Source organism: Lissotriton vulgaris, chromosome 5, assembly GCF_964263255.1.
Source record: "Lissotriton vulgaris chromosome 5, aLisVul1.2, whole genome shotgun sequence".
NCBI lineage: Eukaryota > Metazoa > Chordata > Amphibia > Caudata > Salamandridae > Lissotriton > Lissotriton vulgaris.
The window spans coordinates 1,491,303,675-1,491,325,263 of record NC_141693.1 but is presented as its reverse complement, the minus strand read 5'-3'; the positions used below and the strand labels follow the sequence as shown (position 1 = coordinate 1,491,325,263).

The 21,589-nt window shown below is 43.4% G+C and overlaps 1 protein-coding gene across 7 annotated transcripts in view; it reads right to left on the bottom strand.

Annotated features, from left to right (window-relative positions):
- The window catches only part of LOC147712816 (zinc finger CCCH domain-containing protein 11A-like), a 507,151-nt gene that overhangs the window by 75,848 nt on the left and 409,714 nt on the right, over window positions 1-21,589 (bottom strand). For all 7 annotated transcript variants that reach the window (XM_086923487.1, XM_086923489.1, XM_086923491.1 and 4 more), the window contains one exon: window positions 6-85. In XM_086923487.1, coding sequence (XP_086779613.1) covers window positions 6-85 — 80 coding nt within the window. The remainder of the gene's footprint in view (window positions 1-5; window positions 86-21,589) is intronic.

Sequence of the window (21,589 nt, the reverse complement as noted above, 5' to 3'; positions counted from 1 at the left end):
CTTACCTGGAGGGCATCTCCTCCAGCACTGGTCCTTAGTGCTGCTGGCACGCTCACTTCCACCTTCAATTTATCTTCCTTTCCACCTATATACAAAGCAAAGCTGTATCAAAACGTTGGCTTATTAGAAAAACAAGTAAATTTAGAAAAACAAAATATGAAAAAAGGTAACACAACTGCCTTACTAAGCGGAATCTGTAAGGACCTGAAAGTTTAATGAGTGAAAAAACGAAATGGTTACTTACCAGTAGGAGTAGTTTTGCAGCTTGAAGAGTTTTCTGGATTCACATGTTGTGCATTATTCCATCTGCCATCGAGTGGTTGGGTCCGGAATGGACTTTTCTTTTTCCCTCTCCCTTTTTGGGGGACGTCTACCACCATTTGGTGGTATGTCCGACCCCTGTGTGGCGTCACAAAGAACCCCGGATGTTTCTGTGCGTAGTCGCAATTTTCAGATGCTTTTTTTCATTAATTACTGATATGCTTCCTCTTTGTTCCTGCATCTTCCCCACCTATTTTGTATTATCTCCCATTTCCCGGGAGGTGGGCATGTCGCATGTGAATCCAGAAAACTCTACCAGCTGCAAAACTCTTCTACTTGTAAGTAACCTTTTCGTTTTGCATCATGAATCCTTTTCAGGGACCACACACTTGTGCATTAGATTATTACAGGGTTGTAATACTTTTTGTTCCCAGTGTTTTTTTTTTTTTTTACTTTATCAGTTTCATAATGCAAACATAACATTGCTCCAGCTCTAGCTTCAGGACAATGAATATTGATAAATGCCTTATACATAATGCGACTAGCCCACGACATGCAGATTCTCTGCAATGTTTACAGTTTCAACACAAAAGTACATTTACATCGTTCGCTGCTTCCCTCAGTACATTTCCAACACCTTAATCAGTGCATCGAGCAGTGCCTAATGCTATGACCAGTTCTATTCATATCATCCTAAAGTAAATGTCCAAGTTTATTGGGAGGATAGAACATGCTCAGCCAATACCCACTGGTTCCAGGCCAGCCTCCATCCGTGCGTCAGGTGCAATCTATGCTGTTGCTGTGAATTGCTTGAATGGGCCCCAGATAGCACGTGGGCGGGATATACTGGGCAGTGTGGAGGTGTATAAATCATAGTTCAGATTGCAGTATGCCGTGTTATTCATCCAGTCTTTACTTGTTGGCGCCACCCTCCTCCCCCACTTAAGCGCTATTTCCCTTTTCGCCAAGAGCAGCCCAACATAGATGAATTTCCGAACTGCTCTCGGGACATTTCTCACATATCCCAAAATGGCCACTTCCGGAATTGGGGATAATACTAACCCCGTCATTTTCCCAAGCAGATGGTGTATGTCAGTCCAGTATGAGCTAATTTTGCTGCAGGTCCATGTGAGGTGAGCAAGTCTGCCTGCAGGGTTTTGCATTTTAGGCAGCAGTGGGATCTGTTGGGGTCTAGTTTGTGTGACATCGCAAGAGTGATGTAGATTCGGCGTAAGAATTTGAAATGGATGAGTTTGTGGCGGCTATTTAGTGATATCGCCTTAGTTTGCAGACAGCTTCAGCCCATTGGTCATCGGTGATGGGTGACCTAAACCTGTCTTTCATGCAGCCCGTACTTTAGCATCCTGCACTGGGACTATTTCCATACAGGATCTATATAGTTTAGAAATCAAATGTTCCCCAGTGTCACTGTCTAGGACTGTGGTTGTGGGGGGGGGAAGGCGGGTAGAACGGCCCAGGTTCTACCAGGTAATTGAGGAGTTTGGCCTTAACTGCAGCCCCCAGTCGCATAAGTATAAACATGAACGAACCCCCGCAAATTTGTTTCCGTCAGAGATAGAGAATATTTGGCCATCTTTATAAAGGTTCCCAATGGAGGTCATGTCGAATCGTAAAACAGTGCACTGCACTATTCCCTCCTCAGTGATGGGGGATCCACCGTGGATTCGGGAGTGGTAGTTTCGGGGAATATAATGGCGGTGAGCCTAACATCCGGACCAGTTTCAGCCAGGCCCAGCTTGTTGTGGAGACCGTTTGAATGTCGAGTGGGTCATGCGGGAAGCCCAGGGGCAGGACTGTGCATAGCGTGTCCGGTTGGACTAGATCTACCTCGTGCGTAAGTAGGGAATTCGTGCATCTGGATGGAACCAAGTTTGAGCGTAGCTGCATTGTGCAACCAAATAGTACATCTGAAAATTAGGAACACCAAAAACCGCCCTTGTGGTATGGGAGTGTCAGGAATTCCCAACGGACTCTGGGATTAAACGGGGGTATGATTTTGTCCAGCAATAAGGCAAGGTGTGTCGAGATAGTTTTCGCTAAACTTTTATAGTCAAAGTTCAGGAGGGATAGCGGCCTATACGACCAGCATAGCAAGGGATCCTTGCCAGGTTTGGGAAGTAAGACTATCACTGCTTCTCGCAAGGTTGGCGCAAGTGGATTTCTCTCCAAAGATTCATGATAGACTTCTATAAGTTTCGGGGCTCGGGTGTCCTATTGGTTAAAAAAAGTCACCTGTAAGGACATCAAGGCCGAGGGCGGACGTGCCACTAAGCGCAGCTATGGCATCTGCTATTTGTCTTTCAAAATTGGTTCTGCGTAGAAATTTTGCATATATTTCTCCGGGTATACTAACGCGATTTCCTCAAAGTACTCCTCCATTCCGAGGAGGTATGTGTTGGTTTGGAAGTGTACAAACATTTGTAGTAGGCTAATAAAGTGTCCCTAATGTCTGATGTATCTATCAGTGCAGTCCACTCGGCAGACCAAGTTCAAGTTTCAAGTTTAGAATTTGTATAGCGCACTACTCACCCAGAGGGTCTCAAGGCGCTTGAGGGAGGGGGGTGCTTTACTTATCGAATATCCAAGTTTTTAGTTGTTTTCTGAAGGAGAGGTGGTTCTGTGTAAGGCGGAGGTAGGTGGGGAGAGAATTCCATGTCTTGGCCGCTAAGTAGGAGAAAGATCTCCCCCCCCCCCATGGTGGATCTTTGGATGAGTGGAATTGCGGCGAGGGCTTGATTGGACGATCGTAGTTGGCGGGTGGGGGTGTAAAAGGACAGGCGCGTGTTGAGGTATTCGGGTCCTAGGTCGTAGAGGGCTTGTGTGCGTGGGTGAGAAGACGGAACGTTATTCTCTTGTTGACGGGGAGCCAGTGGAGGTCTTTTAGGTAACCGGAAATGTGAGCTTGGCGGGGGATATCTAGGATGAGTCTGGCTGAGGCGTTTTGGATGCGTTGGAGATTTTTCTGTAGTTTGGCTGTGGATCCGGCGTAAAGGGTGTTTCCGTAGTCCAGTCGGCTTGTTACCAGTGCATGGGTGACCGTCTTTCTTATTTCGGTGGGGATCCAACTGAAGATTTTTCTGAGCATACGTAGGATGTTGAAGCATGATGATGAGACGGCGTTGACTTGTCTGGTCATCGAGAGGGAGGAGTCCAGGATGAAGCCCAGGTTACGTGCGTGATCCGTTGGTATGGGTGCGTTTCCCAGGGCCGGTGGCCACCATGAGTCGTCCCAGGCGGAGGGGATGAACCTAAGATGAGGACTTCCGTTTTGTCTGAGTTCAGTTTTAAACGGCTATTCTTCATCCACTCGGCTACTTCTTTCATCCCTTCGTGTAGGTTGGTTTTGGCGGTGTTTGGGTCTTTGGTGAGGGAGAGGATCAGCTGGGTGTCGTCTGCGTAGGAGATGATGTTGAGGTTGTGTTGGCGCGCGATGGATGAGAAGGGACTCATGTATACGTTGAAGAGGGTGGGAATGAGTGATGATCCTTGTGGTACGCCGCAGATGACTTCGGTGGCCTCTGATCTAAAAGGGGGGAGGCGGACTCTCTTGGTTCTTCTGGCGAGGATGGAGATGATCCAGTCCAATGCTTTTCCTTGTATTCCGACGTTGCTAAGGCGTTGTATAAGGGTGCTATGACAGACTGTGTCGAAGGCTGCGTAGAGGTCAAGTAGGATGAGGGTAGCTGTTTCTCCGTTGTCCAGTAAAGTTCGAATGTCGTCTGTTGCTGCGATGAGGGCGGTCTCGGTGCTGTGTATGGCTCGGAAGCCGGACTGTGAAGGTCGAGGGATTTGTTGGATTCGAGGAAGGCATGCCCTACCCGGGAACATTCATTGTCGTTCGTGGCCTTCAGGTCCCCCTGTGTTTCTTTGTTCATTTGGATGTCCACACAAAGTTTTGCGAAGGTGTGTGGTGATCCCCATGTTGCTGCTGCACAGATTGCATCCGTTTGTATGTTTGCTAGGAAGTGTTGTGCCCTGTAGGAAACTGGGCTTTTGTTGCAATTATGCCCCCACTTTTTGCCCCCTTTTTAGCTACTAGATGCCGATTTTCGACAGACAGTGCCCTGAGGCCTGCTAACTAGACCTCAGTGCCAGTGCTCCTTCACGAAAACAAGGTGTTATCTAATTGTGCTACAGTTGGTCAAGGCCTTTAGCACCCCTGTAAGTACCTTGAAAATGGTACCCGAGGTACCTAGGGCAAGTGTTCTAAAAAGGATCCAAAGGTCTGCAGCATATCTTATGCCACCCTAAGGGACCCACACACAAATTCCGCACACTGCCACTGCAGGTTATATGCGTTGGTGCAAACTATGAGTGAAAGTATGATGACACACTCCTGTGTTTCACACCAAAGTCACTGCATATAATATATGTAAGTCACCCCTCCACCAGGCCTTTGAGCCCTAAGGCAGGTTAAATTATATTTTATGTTAGAACATATCTGATTGATAGGCCCATCTGATGTCTAGTTCTATTACTAGATGTTGCACGTGAGCAGGAAAGCCATTTTAGGCATGCACTTATAAGAACAAGTTCTCCAGCAACATAATGAATTCACTAAAACATATGGTGTTTGGTATCAAAGACCTCATATTAATAAACCCACACTGATTCCAGTAATATATTTATTAATACATGCATCTTAGAGGTGCCCCAGAAAACCTACCAACTACTAGCGTGTAGCCTGACTTGTCCAGACCAGCCTGCCACCACAGATGAGTTTTTGACGCCCAGGGGTGAGGGCCTGCACTCTCAGGAGGTCGGGAACAAAGCCTGCTCTGGCAGGAGGTGTTTACACTCCCTCCAACAGGATGACCTGCAATTTAGCATTCCAAGGCAGGGAGCTTCAAAGAGCCCACCATCTTTGGTATGCAAATCTGGCTTCTCTCAGAGTTGAGGGAAAGCCAACCCCTCTGACCAGGGCCTATTTGGCATCTGGACAGGTGGGGAAATTAGTAGTCGGAGGCACGTGGCCACCCTCAGGCTAGTTCGACCCTTAAGGTGGGCTACCTGATGTGAATGCAAAATTGAAAAATCTGCTATCTTGGTGATGGCAGAATTAGAAACTCTGGGACATGGTTATGCCGACAGGAAGTGGTCATATGGGGCACAGTAACCTCAGGGGTAGGTAGCCCACTGGCTACTACCCTACACTCCCCTAAATCTAGTATTTAGGGGAGGCTTGGTCCCAGGATATCAGATTGTGCTGACCCAAGAAGGACACCAAAGAATCGTGACAAGCAAGAACAGTGGAGAAGAAACTGACTTGCCGCAAACCCTAATGGCCTGTCTACTGTTCCAGACAAACCTGCGCCAAAGCCGCCTCGTCCTGCAGCTGCTGTGCCTCCAAAAGCCTGAGAGGACTGCCTGCTCTCAACAAAGACCCAGGAACTCCCGTGGAGTAGCTGAGCTGCTTCCCTGCCTCCATCAGACACTCCAAAAGAACTGTGAGGTGCAAACCCAACACTGGAAAGCACCACTGCACCCGTTCCCCCTAGCCAGAGTTGAAGTGGGCCAACGGTGGCAGCGTGGACCCCCCGACCCTCCAGAGACAAATCCACAGTTTGGCCACAGGGGAGTCACCAATGCGCCTGCAGCCTCTTTGTGCAGGCACCCTCTACTGCAAGTGTCCCCGGTGATGAAAACCCAACACCTCAGAACACCTCTGCACCCAACCGTCCTAGCCAGAGGAGAAAAGGACCAAAGGCTTACCCGATTCAGACGATCTTGGTATTTAAATTCATGTAAAAGTAGGTGTTATTTTTATAAATTGGGGTCGGATTTCCATTGAGCTTGTGTTTCACTTACTGCCTTTGGGTGTGAAATAAATGCATAGTACTACTCTCTGATATGCCTAACTGCTCGCCCACGCTGCCACAAAAGAGAGCATTTGCGGTGTAATTTGTGCCAACTGGAACTCCTTTGGGGTTTGTCTGGACTCTTTACATAGTGTACCTCTTTTTGGTACACTATATTCAGACCCAGCTTCCTACACATCATTTTTCTGTGTTGACTGGGCTCTTGGGCGTGCGGGCAGTGTTATCTCTGCCTTAGAACAGAAAATATGCATTGTTTCTACGATCCATCTTGAGATTGTCCCCTTGATCAAACAACTGGTTTCCCTTACAACACCTTCTAGTTTCTTTAAAGTAGTACATTAGATCACTCCTTGCATCCAATGTGTGTAGGGCTCTTTCTAGCCCTATTTTTGGGTCTTTGAAGAAGGCAGGGAGTTGTATGCTTTGGTTAACATGAACGTGGGCCAGAATTGTGGGTTAGTTCTGAGAACCAGCTAGACCCTGTGTATTTGTAGGTATGGTTCCCGCATTATTAGTGCCTGCAGTTAGTTTCTTTGCGTAGCAATGTCATAGCGATTAGAAATACTGTCTTGAGCGTTAGTGATTCTAGATCGGTCTTGTGCATAGGTTTGTAGTATTTTGTCATTAATTGCGTTAGCACTGTATTTAAGTTCTACCATGGTGCTGGAACTGGTCTTGGCGAAGCAATTATTTTAGCTCCTTCTTTGAATCTTTTCACCACTTGGCATGTGAAGAAGCTGCCACAGGAAGTGCCCCTGGTGTATGCTACTATTGCTTCCAGGTGTACCTTTAAGGATGAATGTGTCAGTCATCTATCTAGCTCATGAGTAGATACGTTGTCCTTGTCTCCATATCTCGGTTATTTGTGCACCAATGAATGTATATTTTCTATTTTACTACATAGCATTTTCATGTAGTAGCCCTTCTTGCTTCCTTAAGGATTTCTATTGCTCTGGGCAGCAGCTGAAGGTGTCCAGATTCTAAATCTTCAGGAACCAGACCACTAGGCGGAGTGTTGCTCGCTCTGGCTGGTACACTCTCCCCTCCTTCATGGTTAGTAGATCCTGTTCTGCTTTGTCATCATTTGTCCTTTGGACATCTCTAGTAGGTCCACTACCAAGTTTGTCTGGCCCATTGTGAAGCTATGAGGATGAGGTTTGTCCCTTGTTGTCTGGCTTTCACCAATCCCTTTGGTATTAGGGGAATTGGAGGAAAGGTGTAAGCAAATCTCCGTGAATAGTTTATTGACAAGGTATTCCACTTTGACTGAAGGGTCGAAACCTGGAAGACAAGTGTGTGCATTTTGGTTTTTTTGATGCTGTGAACAGGTCTATATCTGGTCTGCCCAAGGCTCTGAATATTTTCATGTGTCTGTTCTTATTCATGGGAACTGCTTTCTTCTCTGCTTAGTGTGTCCACCTCCATGTTTTCTTTTCTTAGTACATGGACTGTCTGCAGTGTGACCTTCCTTTGTATTGCTCATTGCCACATCTCTTGGGCTAACTTGCTCAGGGTGAATTATTTTGTTCCTCCTAGTTTGGCAAGATAAAACGCTGTTGTGTTGTCTATTTGCATTAGTACTATTTGACCTGTGATGTGTGTTTGGAATGCCTTCAGACCCAGAAAAACCTTTAATCTCCAGGAAGTTGATGTTTTTCAGCGCCTCAATGCTGTTCCCTTGTCCACACACCTTCAGGTTGCCTGTGTGCGCGCCCCAACCCTTGCTGGATGCATCTGTTGGGATGTTCACAGTTGGAGTTGGTGTCTTGAATAGTCTACCTACTGACACATTCTAGCATTTCCACCATTGTACTTTCTTTTTTACCTTTACTTTGACAACCATTAGATCCTCCCAAATCCTGGTGGCTTGTGACCATTTGTTGCAGATCCATTTTTAGAAAGGTCGCATGTGCAGTCTTGCTTGCTACGAGTGGTATGCATGAGGTCATCATGCCCATTAGTTTCATGACCGTCCTCACTGCCAGAGATTACCCCTTCTGATATAGGTGAACTTACTCTGTGACCACTTTTGCTCTCTTCGGAACAGGGTATGCTCGGGCTGTCACTGAGTTTAGGGTTGTACTTCCAGCAACACCTTTTCCTGTTATGGTTGTGGTGACTACCTTTTGTGGTTTGAGAATCCCAGTTGTTCTAGTGTGGTAATTACTGTATGAATGTCCTTTGGGCATTTTTGTTTTGATTTTGCCTTTACTAGCCAGTCCCCTAAGTATGGGTATATATGGATCCCCCTTCTTAGATATGCTACAACTGCAGAAAGGCACTTCATGAACATCAGTGGTGCTGCTTTTAGGCTGAATTTAAGCACTGTGAACAGGTAGTGAACCTTATCCAAAACAAATCTGTGCTACTTTTTGTGTCTTTCATTCGTTGGGATGTATAAATTGGCGTCTTTTAGATCAAAGGTTGCCATATAATCCCCTTCCCTTAAGACTCCTAGGAGCGTTGTCATCCTGAAGAGTTGATTATGAATGAATTTGCTTAAGAATCGGAGATCTAGGATTGGTCTCAGAGTTAGATTCAATTTTGGGACAAGGAAGAAATGAGAATAGTTTTTTGTTTCCCTTGTTGGTACCCTTTCGATGGCTTTCTTTTGTAGGAGTTTGTTCACCTTTTTCCTTAGTAGTATGATCTCTTCCCCTTAAAATCTTTTTGGTTTTGGCAGTATTTGTGGCGGTTCATGGATTAATTCTTTTTTTTTTTAAACCATTTTTATTGATATCACAAGAGACTGAGTAAAATAAATACTTTTAAAATTCATAACAGGATTATACCAAAGAAAACAAAAATATACATAAGCATAAAGAGAAATCAAACAGAGATATAAACAGAGGTAAAGATAATAAACAATAACAGATCTGCGTTTGAATGAGCCTTAATTTAGTATCCGAGGCCAAATACGTATGAAGCTACTCTCCCCCGAATAGAATGTCCCATACTCCCTCTTTTTTCCTCAAAGGGTTAGGGCCCCTTAGTCTTGCTAGTGATATCTCCAGAGTGTGTATTTCATTTACCAGAGCCCACCACTCCGTAACGTGTAGTGGTTCTGGAGATATCCATGCCCTAGCTATAGTTAATCTTGCGCAAGCATATAGAATAGAGTTCAAATCTTTATTTGGGCTATTTGTTTCCTGCAGATCTAATAAAATCAAATGAGCTGAAAGGGGTGGTGATATAATATGTTTTCTATCTAATATTTCTACGACACCCTTCCAGAACTCTGATAACGCCAGACATGAGAAAAGCATATGGACAATATCAGCAGCTTCTAATTTACATTTGGGACAGCTGGTACGTTCATTTGAGCAATTATCTAGTACCCAACTTGAAATTCTTTGAGGAGTGTAGTATAGTTGGCAAATAGTTCTGTAAGACTGCAAACTCATACTAGAAGACTGTACTACTCTGTTGAGTTGGGTAAAGGAAGTAGATATCTGCTTGGGAGTTATACTTAATCCTAGCCGGTCGGACCATTTGGATGCTAGCTTAACACAATCATCTCCCTTTGCCAGGTTCAAAAGACAATAGCTTTTACTAATAAGTGGCTTAGTCCTATCTGAATATAAGCATTGTAGAATATCTGAGTGTCGGACTTCTTTAATGTTCATTCTCCGAACTAGAAAGTCTTGAATTTGCATGTATTTAAAATACATCCTATTGTTCAAATTATATATTAATTTAAGTGACGAAAACCCTAATACACCATCAGGTCCGTAAAGATCTCCCAAAGTTTTAATGCCATGGCTGGACCAAGCTGTCCCTTCCCCGTCTGAGAATATTTCAGGAAGTCCTGGGTTTCCCCATAGCCTTAGTTCAGCATTAAAAAAAGGCGTTTTATCAAGAATCATAATTTGCTTCCAAATTTGTACGATATGCTTAGCAGTCTTAAACTTGACTCGTTTGAAGTAATTTGGGTCATTTGTTCGGGCCAAAAATTGTTTAATATCGTGCCCTAACATAAAATAATGAAAAAATAAGGAGTTATCGTTTCTCAGTAGGTTACGTATCCGATGAAAAAAAGAGGCAAAAAAAATATAATCTAAAGTCGGTGAACGTTAATCCCCCTTTTTCAATTGGGAACTTTAGCAAATTTATTGCTCTCCGAGCCTTTTTATAGCCACATATATAGCTGCTACAGACTCCATCGAGTTTTTTAAAGAAAAGGTTATTGGGGAGTAACGGAATCGATCTAAATAAATAGAGAAATTTGGGTGTTATTTTCATCTTTATTAAATTTATACGTCCAACAAGACTTAATGGTATCTTGTGCCAATTTTTTAAAGATTTATCCACTTTTTTCAAAAGTGAGTCATAGTTAAGGGCTATTATTTCTTCGATCTTTGCAGATATTTTAACACCTAGATACACTGCATTGGAGCAAAGACCAGGTACCAGCCCTGGTGGATTATAGTTGGTGATAACCTGAGTTTTATTTATATTTAATTTGTATCCAGATACATTTCCGAATCGTTTTGCCTCTTCTATTACCGCAGGTATAGCTTTAAGTACATCAGTAGTAAAGATAGCGACATCGTCCGCGTATGCGGTAATTTTTAAGCTATTACCCATGTGCTGGAATGGATTAATATCATCCTGTGCTAATAGTGCATTAAGAAATGGTTCCAATGATAATGCGAACAGCAGGGGTGAGAGAGGACACCCCTGCTGTGTTCCTTTTCCAATTGGGAAACGGAGAGAGCTCCTTCCTGCATGACTAATCCTTGCCATTGGTTGATGATATAGCGACCGAATCCATCCAAGGTATCTACCCCCGATGCCAAAGGCCTCCGGAACAGCCCATAGAAAATCCTACCCCACTCGATCAAAAGCTTTTTCAGCGTCTAACATGATCATTCCGAGTGAGGTGGGATTAATTGCTGCTACATCAAAAGCCGTGATGGCCATGTTAATATGGGCGGTAGTATCACGTCCTGTGACAAATCCGTGTTGTTGAGCACTGACCAGTTCGGGCATGAGAGGTGCAAGTCGATTTGCCAATATTTTAGCAAAAGCCTTGGCGTCTGGGTTTATCAAAGATATCGGTCTATACGGCCCGCACTCATCTGCAGGTTTTGTTCATGGATTAATTCTATGCAGTATTCGTGACATATGTTCAAAAATTCATTTGTCTGAAGTAATTTCTCTTCCCATTCCTGTGGGTAATTAGCTATTCTGCTTTCCACTGATGTTATGTGGTGGACAGGATTGTTAGGTAAGTCATTTGTCCGCTGCGCCTCTTCTCTGGAGTTGGTCCTCTCTCCCTTCCTTATGCACGAAATGGCTGCCTAGACGGATGCTGCTACTGTTGACACGTGGTCACTGTGCGGATTGGTGAGAGCCTGCCTTGTGGTTGCTGCCCCAATGTGAAAGGCGCTCTGCCAGTAGGGTTTTGGGCTGTGTTTGCTCCTTCCCTACATGCACCTCTTTATTGTACAGCCCCCATTGTCTAGTCTGATTTGCTGTCCTTCAGTTGTTGTAAGGACTCCACGAGCGCCTGACTGAACTGGAAATCTCTTGTAAAGGGCATGTTGATTATGGAGTCTTGTATCTCTTGCTTGAACTCTGACACTCTGTGCCAAGCATGTCTCCTTAGTGTAGCGCCCTTGCATATCTGCCTGTAGGCCATGTCAGCAGCTTCCAAGGCCGATTTCAGGCATGTCTTGACTTTGTTTCACCACTCTTGCAGAACTACCTTGGTCCTGTACTCATCTTTCTTTCATCATTTTGGCCTGCACATCTTTACATTTGGCGACGAGGATGGGATAAGAAAAAATAAAAAGGATCTCAACACTACTTTTTCTTTCATCTATATTCAAGATAAACTTTGGAACTCAAGCTGGAAATTTTGCAGCATTTGAAAGGTACTGTAATCTTTACTTAGTGCAATTTATTTTTATCGCCTTTCAAAATAAGTAATACCCCGAAGAAGTCTCCAGTTTTCAATTAATGGATTTTAATTCTCCTTAAAGAAGAATGGGATTTCGTGTAAAGAGGAGAAACTAATTTCAAGTGTTCAATATTATTTGCTCGAACCAGAGGATATTTTTTTTTCAAAATACTTCGTGCCTTGACTATAACGTTGGTGGAAAGTTTTTCTTTCCATTTCATGGTGTTTAAATATTTGTTTTTCGCCGGAGAGTGGAGTTGCAAAACTAGGAAAAAATTACTCCATTGGGTGGAATTCTATCTTTAACCATCAATATAAGGCGTCTACTATACAATTGACCTTTATTTTGCAAAGCCCATCTTTGACGCTACGAACGCGGTATAAGCATCGTTCAACCTTACCGCGTTCGGGCGTTTGGTTCGCGCTGCATCGAAGCATCCTTTAAAGTTATCCAGCTCGAGCGCTTGATTCGTGCTAGATCGGAGAAGAAGCAACAGAAGTCAACGGTCTCTTGTGTTGAATTGTGGATAACGCTACGCAGTGCGTCACCACGCTCACCAGCCTCTTGGGAATTGTGGATAACGCTGCGCAGTGAGTCACCACGCTCTTACGTCGACGTGGGAGCCATATTGGATTTGGATTGCTACTTTTTTTTGTATGGGTCGTGAAGATGCTTTAACTTAAAAAAAGAAAAAAAAGGTAAGTGTATAAGTTGGGGGTAATTTTACATCGCGTGTTGCAACAGTGACACGCACACTGGAGAACAACAATAGGTGAACGTGAAGTCTTTATATTGCGTGTTACAACAGTGACACGCACACTAGGGAGCAGTATTACATTGAAAGATAAAGTACTTACTTTGCGTGTTACGACAGTGACACGCACACTAAGAGACTACATTAAAACAGTGACACGCACATTTTAAATATATTTATTTTTTTGTTTTGGTGTTTTTGTGAGATTTACCATCCAGTTATTTTAAAACTAATGTACCAACAAAATGTCAAGCAAAAAAACCACAAAGTAAATTTGATTTTTCACAGGTGAAATGTTTTCGGTGTGGGATGATGGGACACTTTGCTAATGACAGACAGTGTCCGGGTTGGAAAGCGACTTGATGCAAGTGTAAAAGGAAAGGACATTTTTCTGTTGCTTGCAAGGGTAAAAACTACAAGGGAAAAGTTAATGAAATATTTAAGAGTTTGACGAGCCAAGTGAAAATGATGATGAGGTTGATTGTGGTCAGATTTTAGTACAAGCTATACACAATCAGGAAAGTAGAAACTGTCCCTCTGATGAAATTCTAGTTGATGGTCAACCTACTAAAGTACTATTTGACTCTTTTGCGAAAATCACCATTGTTGCAAAAGAATTTTATCTACAGAAATTAAAGGGTAAAACCAAGTTGTTTCGCCCTGATATCAGACCTTTTGCTTATGGAGGAGAACCCATTAAGCTGTTTTGTTATTTTTGGGGGCTAATCAACTATAAGGAAAGGTTGACCAGCACTAAAGTCTATATTTCACAGAAGGGTGATAGTATACTGAGCTGGTTTGATCAAAGAGATATAGGGGTAATGCTAGACCCAAATTCTTCTCCCCCAATAATAATAAAAGAACCTTTTGTGCCGGAAACTAAAGCTGTTTCTACTGTATGTTAGGATTTTAGCAGCGGTTTAAAAGTGAAATTTCCAAAGGTTTTTTATGAAAATGTAGAGCGTTTGAAGAATTATAGTCTGTTTGCTGCAATGTTCGCAATTTGCCTGTTGCTGTTAGAGACCAAGGAAAAGATGAGTTGATACGACTTGTTAAAGATGGCATTATCAATTTACATTATTGAAGAAGTCGAGGCAACCGAATGGGTTGCTCTGATTGTAGCCGCAAAGAAATCAGATGGATCTCCTTATCTGTGTGTTGATCTTCGAGAATTGGATAAGTGTGTGGTGGTGGACCGCTATCCTCTACCTAAAATCGCAGACATGCTGATGCTGTTGAAAGGGGCTAGGATTTTGTAGCACCGTTGACTTGAAGTCTGCATACCACCAGATCAGACTAGATGAAGAATCTAAAGACTTGACAGCTTTTGTAACCCCATTTGGCACCATCCGTTTTGTGAGGCTACCATTTGGTTTGGTGTCAGCCGCCTCAGTTTTCCAAAGGGCCTTAGAAAATGTTTTGAAAAGTTTGGAAGGAGTCACAGTGTATCAAGATGACATTCTAATTTTTGGATCTGATGATAAGAAGCACGATACTAGGCTCACATACGTCCTGAATCGATTAAGCAAATTAGGGCTAACAGTAAAAATTGAGAAATGCAAATTTAAGAGGGATTCCATGGATTACTTAGGTCACACCATTTCAAAAGGGGTAATTTTACCAAAGGAGAGTCTAATTGTCGCTATTTTAAAAAGGTCTTCTCCAACCAATAAAGGAGTTAATGAGTTTTTTAGGCATGGTGGAATACTACAGTAAGTTCATAAATGAGTTTGCTTCCTTATGTGTAAATATGAGGTCTTTGCTAAAGAAAGGTTGTGAATATGTTTGGAATGACAAGTGTGAAGAGGAATTTTTTGCATTCTTAAGGAAAGGTTGAATTGTGCTCGGAAATTGAATAGTTTTGATCCTGGAGAGAAATCTATTTTAATAACGGACGCTAGCTTGAAAGGTTTAGGTGCGGTACTTGTGCAGAAGGTTGATGGTCAAGAAGAGGTCATTTTATTTTTGTAATGGAGCTTAAGAGGTGCTGAGTTACGCTACTACGTTGTTGAAAGAGAAGCACTGGCTGTGTATTGGTCTGTAAAAAAACTTAAAAACTTGTTGTGGGGTAGTGCTTTTGAAATAAGAACCGATCACAAACCACTGTGTAAAATTTTAAAGAAAGGTATTGATGCTGTATCAGGCAGAATTACAAGGTGGGTAGTAGGGTTACAGGACTACAATTTTGAGGCGAGATACCTCCCAGGGGTTGAAAATAAAGTTGCTGATGCGTTATCTCGTCTTGTTCCTAAAGATGAGTCATGTTCAGAAGATGATTTCGAGGTTGAGGATGAATTGGTATGTGCCATAGAAGAGAGTGTGATCGACAAAAATAGATGGGTAAAGGCACTAGAGGAAGATTCAGATTTGTTGGACGTTTTGAGGCTTATTAACGGAGGCTGGAAAATTAAACCTTGGAATAATGAGAACTTAGAGAAATTATGGCACGTTAAGGACCAACTTGCAGAACATGATGGTTTACTAGTCAGAGGCACAAGACTAGTTCCACCAAAGTCATTTAGAGATGAACTTATTTTATTGGCACATATTGGTCACCTGGGACTTTCAAAAGACTAAAGAGAGTTTAAGGAGGTCTTATTGGTGGCCAAGCATGGATTTGGAGGTGGAGCTGAAAATTAGGGACTGCATGGAGTGTGCCTTAAGTGAAAGAGAAGCAAAACCCAAGGTCCAACGAAAGATTATAAGAGAACGTCCGGATGGACCTTGGAAAAAAGTGGATCTAGACATTTTAGGGCCTGTATACTCATCTGGTTGCGAGTGGTATGTTCTTGTTTTGGTAGATTTTTTTTCATCACTCGAGCATAGAAACCAAACATGTGATAGCGTTCCTGGAGAGGCTATTTGCTAGAGAAGGAATTCCAAATACAATTCTCAACGACAATGGTAGTCAACTGGTTTCTAGAGAAATGGAGACATTTTTATCTCAACATGGTGTGAAACATAAAAAGTCTTGATTGTACCACCCAGAAACCAATGGTATGGTTGAGAGGTTCAACCGCATACTCAAAGAGACTATTTGGATGGTTAAGTCTTCAGGTTCAGATTGGAGAAGGGACATTTTCAAAAAGGATAAGGTTTACAGATTATTTCCCCCATGCTATCTCAAATAGAACACCCTTTGAACTTTTCAGGTCAAGAAATCCTAATACCTTAGTAGCACCGGCTTGGGTAAATGACAGGCAACCTAAGTTGAGTTATAAAAATGAGAATTGTGATTGGAGATCACGTGAATCTAAGAAAATTTTATCTAAGAAAATACTTCATGATTTGAGAAATTATTTTAAAAAAAACGTGTGTAAAAGTGGGTGATTTTTTAAGCCTATGCAAGTCATCAAAACTTTCAATAATGCAGTCAAGACGGCAGATCATCGAATTTGGAACATGAACAGAGTTGTAGTGGTCAGGAAGGACTTTGCCTCTAAGTCTCATGATGGTCCAAGCACATCACCTCGAGGTTCTGATGGTCCAAGCTCATCACCTCAAGGTTCATGCCATCGTGAAGTTCTTTCAAAATTACCTCCTCAAGGAACACCACATCGACCTATGGTTGTTCAACATAGTACTCGCAAATCATCAAGAGTTTCTTGTGCACCTGCTTATTTTGTTAATTAGAATGTATTTATTCTTTGTTTGATTTGTAAGAAGGGAGATGTGTGGCATATTGATGCTGTTGCTAGGAGCTTTAGATTGTGTAGTACAGCAGCTAAGAATGTTATGTTTAGAGTGAATCCAGCTAGAGCCTGTTGGATGTACTGGAGACAGGTTTCCTGTGGATGGGATCCTTATACCTGAATAAATTCATCTTTCTTTCATCATTTTGGCCTGCACTTCTTTACATTTTCCCCTTGCTGCCTGGCATTAGGGTCTTGAGGAGAAAACAAGAGTCTCCCTTTTCTTACTCCAGCTGGACTCGATATGTTTCAGCAGCTCTTTTGATAATGTTGTTATACATGGAAAGGCCGTCTGGTGGCGCTGGCTCAAAGGGTAGATGTCTACTGCTTCTTGGAGGGATTCAGCATTGAGATCATGCCACAGCTCTTCGTCGAACCCTGTTGCCTCTTCAGCCTCCTCTAGTTTGTAGAACTCCTCTTATCTTTCATGGGGCTCTGGTGTTGCTAGAGCCTTCAAGCAGACTGTTCTTCCTCAGTGTCGAGAATCAATGGTTTGGGTGGGATCTGAAAATCCTTTAAGGAAAAGTAAAAACTCTTTTTCTTTCCAGGAGTGCTGCCATTTCAGCTTTGAGTCTTCTTTTCTTTCTCTCGACCTCCAGTGCATTCTCTTTTGCCTCGAGTGTAAGCAAAGATCTCTTCTTCAGTGTCAACGGTTCTGTTGTCCCCGAAGCCTTGGTTCTTTCACGTGCTCCCTCTCGAGTGGATGGAATCGCCGAGGGCTTTGACACGGTTTTTCCTGAATCAGTATCCCTTGCTTGGGACCCACGCAGCTCCTTCCTTTTTGGCGGACCTTCAGTCAATGATTGTTTTGGCGTCAAGTTTATCTTGTGTGACTTATTGTCCGAGTGTTCAGGCTCAGGGCCTTTCGGCAGCTTCATTCCCATATGTTTGCTCTTCTCTGCGCCTTTAACTGGTTCCTTCGCCGTCTGCTTCTTCTCGACATCAGTCGTGTATGTTTTAACGTTAGATTCTTCGTCATGTGCTCTCTGCTTTCTCAACGTTTTTGCTGACAACGCTAGACAGGGCGATATCCTTCTGTGAAACATGCGTCTTCTTCTTGATGGTCCTACAGAGTTTGCAGGCCTCGTGAGGATCTCTTTGCGCAAATTTGTGGTGGAGGCTGGGGTAGAATGTAAAGGGGGTATTTTTCATGTCCCCTACCTGTTCTCATTCTATGACTACGTTGCTTTGCTGATACCAACGGCATCCCACATCAGAAGTAAAAGAAGAGCCCCCCTCACTTTCTTTCTCTCTTTATTGCGGGGGCGAGAGCGCATTCCTTTAAAGTCTGATGCGGGGCGGGGGAGCGGTAGCCTTTGAAGTCTGATGCTTGGCACAGACAAATGGTGGTATGTGACGTGGCTGGTTTGTGCATGCGCATTGATCACATGAACTGTGTCTAATCCGCTGCTTTGGTAGACTGTTCTTTTCCCCTTACTATAATCTCGCCGGAGCAATGCGCAAGTGCATTGGCTCAGGCGAGACCTAACAAACAAACAAAAACACGCAATGACAATTTGGAGTTAACCACTAGATGGCAGTATACTGCACAGCATGTGAATCCAGAAAAGGATTCATTCTGTAAAACCCATAACTTGCAACATGAGCAATTATATATTCAAGTGCTGTACATGCGATGTTCACCTAGGGTTTGTGTTGGTAAAGTTCTTAGTTGAGCTAGTATCACTGTGGGAGTGTCAAATGGGATGTATGCGCGTCACAATGCCCTGGTCTACACCTTGGTTTTTTTTGTGCTTGATCTAACAACTAGACATTTTATGATCTGCAACAAGCTCAATGAGCGCCATGTAAAGCTATCACTATTGAAGATGCACAACTATCATACTATGGTTCTTTACATTTCAAATTAATTCAGTTAAATTGTGTTGCTGATGTAAGGACAATTTTGTCAGTGCTGTGAGTTAATTCTAAATTACCTAACTATGTTATATTGAAGAACTGCCATATTTGCAACAAATGGTGTTGTTGACAAGTAGATGGGCAGTGAAGGGAGCAGAAGCTCCTAGGCCAAATTACTGAACTTTTTTTTAAAGTTCTGCAGAAAAGCCAGACATTGTGATGCTCTATGCAGATGATGTGAATTCGGACAGCCCGAACTGATGCACCATGTTCTAAGCGATTTGTTAAATTTATCGGAGTTCATTTTGCTTACGGTGAGGTACAGAAAATTAAAAAAGACAGAAAGTAAATGTAGAAAGGCTTTGCGGCAGCAGGCAGCTGATGAACACAAGTTAGGGGCACTCCAGGGAGTTGGCTTTTGCACTGAATATAAATCAATCAGTCCAAGAGAGGAACTCAGAGTAGGAAAGGACTTGTCAGACCAGTGATTGTCATCACCACCCAATGTGTAGGTCAATACACAGAGTTCAGACTGCACAATGTTGATAAGCGTCTTGTTTTGAGAATGCCCCAATAGCCACAGCAATCCATGTGCAGGTAATCACAAGAAACTTCTGACCTCACTTTTTTTATACAATGCTGCAAGAGTCCAAGGATTGGGACAGTGAGAGCAAGCATGGCATTTTTATTTGTGGAACTGCTGCTTTTGACAACGCAGAGTAGAAGGAAGAGAGACAAGTTATGGCAGTGTGAATGTTGCAGCATTTGTGGGATTCCATCGTCCAATTCGGTACAGAAGACTGCAGAGGTTCAACTGGGGTACCTTTAGCGAGTTGCAATTTAGTCATGTTGCATGGGCGGCTTTCAGGGAGAAATTTGTTTATTTAAGATTATGCTGTAAGCATATGGGTTGTCAGTGCGCTTAACTATAAACATATGAGCCTAACCTCAAAGAAAAAATTAATAGAATGTAAATTGCAATTTTTGTATACTTGGACAATAAGGTTGCAGTTAAACTTCTAAAGCTTGCTTTGCTCTAGTGTTCCTTTAAGTCAACAATATTGCAAAACCATTCCCGAATTGACAGTGGAGTTGGAGATGGTGAAGCAGGAGAAATGTATTACATTTCTGTAAGAACATGGGCTGAGAATGTAGTACTAGAGATACTTTGCACCATAAAGTATGTGTAAGCATACACAAATGTCGAATTACGTAAAGTAATTGAGAAACACCACAGAATTTGTGTGTTTGTTAAACTGGTGGAGTCGACCATGGGTGACAAATTGATAGGATGCTCTAATAATCGCAGAGTGTAAGAAACGATGTTAGAGAAAAATCCAGATTTAAAGAGACAACTGTCACGAAAGAAGATGTGGGACACTGCTATTTGTGTGAAGATAAGCGGAGATGGGAATGCATGTGTAGTGAAAGATGAGGCACAAACAGCTATTTGTGTGAAGAGAAGTATAAGACGGGCATGTATATTGGGTGAGGGCTGTGAAAAAAGTAAACAAGCAGATTCTATTAAATAATATGGCCAATGGCAAAGTGGTTTAGGAAAGATTGTGGTAGAAGAGAGTAAGTGGGTGAGGCGTTTTAGGTGAGAATATTTAACACTATGATATGTCTTTCAAAGAAATCGGCTTCAAGAAAATGTGGCGCAGCCGATCATCTCACTACAGTGTGTAGGATGGAAGAAGGTGAAACAGGTAAATGAGAAAAAAACATTGTAAGCAAGGACTAAGCGGACAGTGCGAAATAAGTGGTGAACATATTGGGTGACATTGGATAGTAAAAGATATTGTGCTAACAGATTCAGGATCCCTATTCATCTTGGTAGGTGACAAGGTATTCAAGAGAATATTTGGGAAATGCATGGAGGAATTAATTGAAACAGATACATTTGCCTAAGAGTATGACCAAATAATTGGGATGGTTTGTGCTGAGATTGTATTCAAACGGAGAAAAATGGTGAATAAAATACTTTTGGAAAAGAAAGGAGATAACTGGTTAGGTTGAAAGCATCATAAGGACATGAGAATGTCATTTGAACCTAGGTGCATTTGAGCAAGTGATACTACTTCAAAGATTTCTAGAAGGAGCTATTATTCTGAGTAAGTTTCCCAAAGTGTTTTGAAATGACTTTCGACAAGGGTCTGACAACTAATAGTCCTTTAAATAGGGGCTGGTCCAGTAGTTTAGAAGATGGAGCCAGGGATTTAGGTTGTGAAGGGACCATTGAAGACAGTTCTAGAAAGGCTGGCGAATACTGGGATCAAAAGGAGACAGCTTCCGAGGACCGGTCCTCGGAAGCTTGTTTCCGGTCCAGGGAAGACATGGCTTGGCAGTTCGGGCTGGACTGTTCCCATGAGGCACAGGGTCAGACTGATTTGCATATAGCCATGTCTGAACTGGAGTGGCAGAGTGGGCTCAAGAACAGTGATGGATTAAACCCATATCTTTTGACTGGGTGTGAGTGTTTGATTGATTCAGATGCTCCGTCCATCACCACCCCCTTTTGTACCGCAGGGAGTCTGAGAAGGCATTGGGGAGTGATCCTGAAGGAAGTGGTGCAGGATCTTCCAACCCAGCGAGGCGGGAGAGGTGCAGAATAGCCCAGCTAGGTCCTGGGTAACTGGGAGGGTTGTAGGGCCTCGCGTCCTATCTACAGGAAAGAGTGAGACGGGGAGGTGTCCCAACCGCTGTCTCAGGGCCTGGAGAGTTCCATAAGGGAACCCCGGGTTGGAGCCTAGGCTGTCCTGATGTGCCATCCAGTAAAGGGGAGCCCCTAGTGTCAGGAGAACCTGGGGCATCTGTAATCCGATCTCCAGAGGTTCGGGGGTCTGCTTAGTCGCAGGGTTTAGATCGTGGGCTGGGATGCCAGGTTCAGGAGTTGCCTGACCTGGAGGGAGCGGCGCTTCTAATCAAGGACCCTACCGGTTTGACTTCTAGGGGTACTTCTCCAGGTGGGAGGGTGCAGAACTCTGGAAGGGGGTGCAGAGGGAGGAAGGTCTCGCCTCTGGCACTGGCTCAGCCACAGGGCTTAGATCCTGGGTTGGGAGGCCAGGGAGAGGTACTGCCTGACCTCGCGGGTGGGACATCTGTAAGCAGTGTTCCCCCCAGGATTGTCTTCCAGGGGTACTTCTCCAGTTGGGAGGGTGCGGAACTCTGGGAGGGGTGCAGGGGGAGGGAGAACTCACCCCAGGCACCAGGTCAACCTAAGGGTTTAGACCCTGGGTTGATGGATCTGTTGGAGGGCCAAGGCCCTGGACGAGT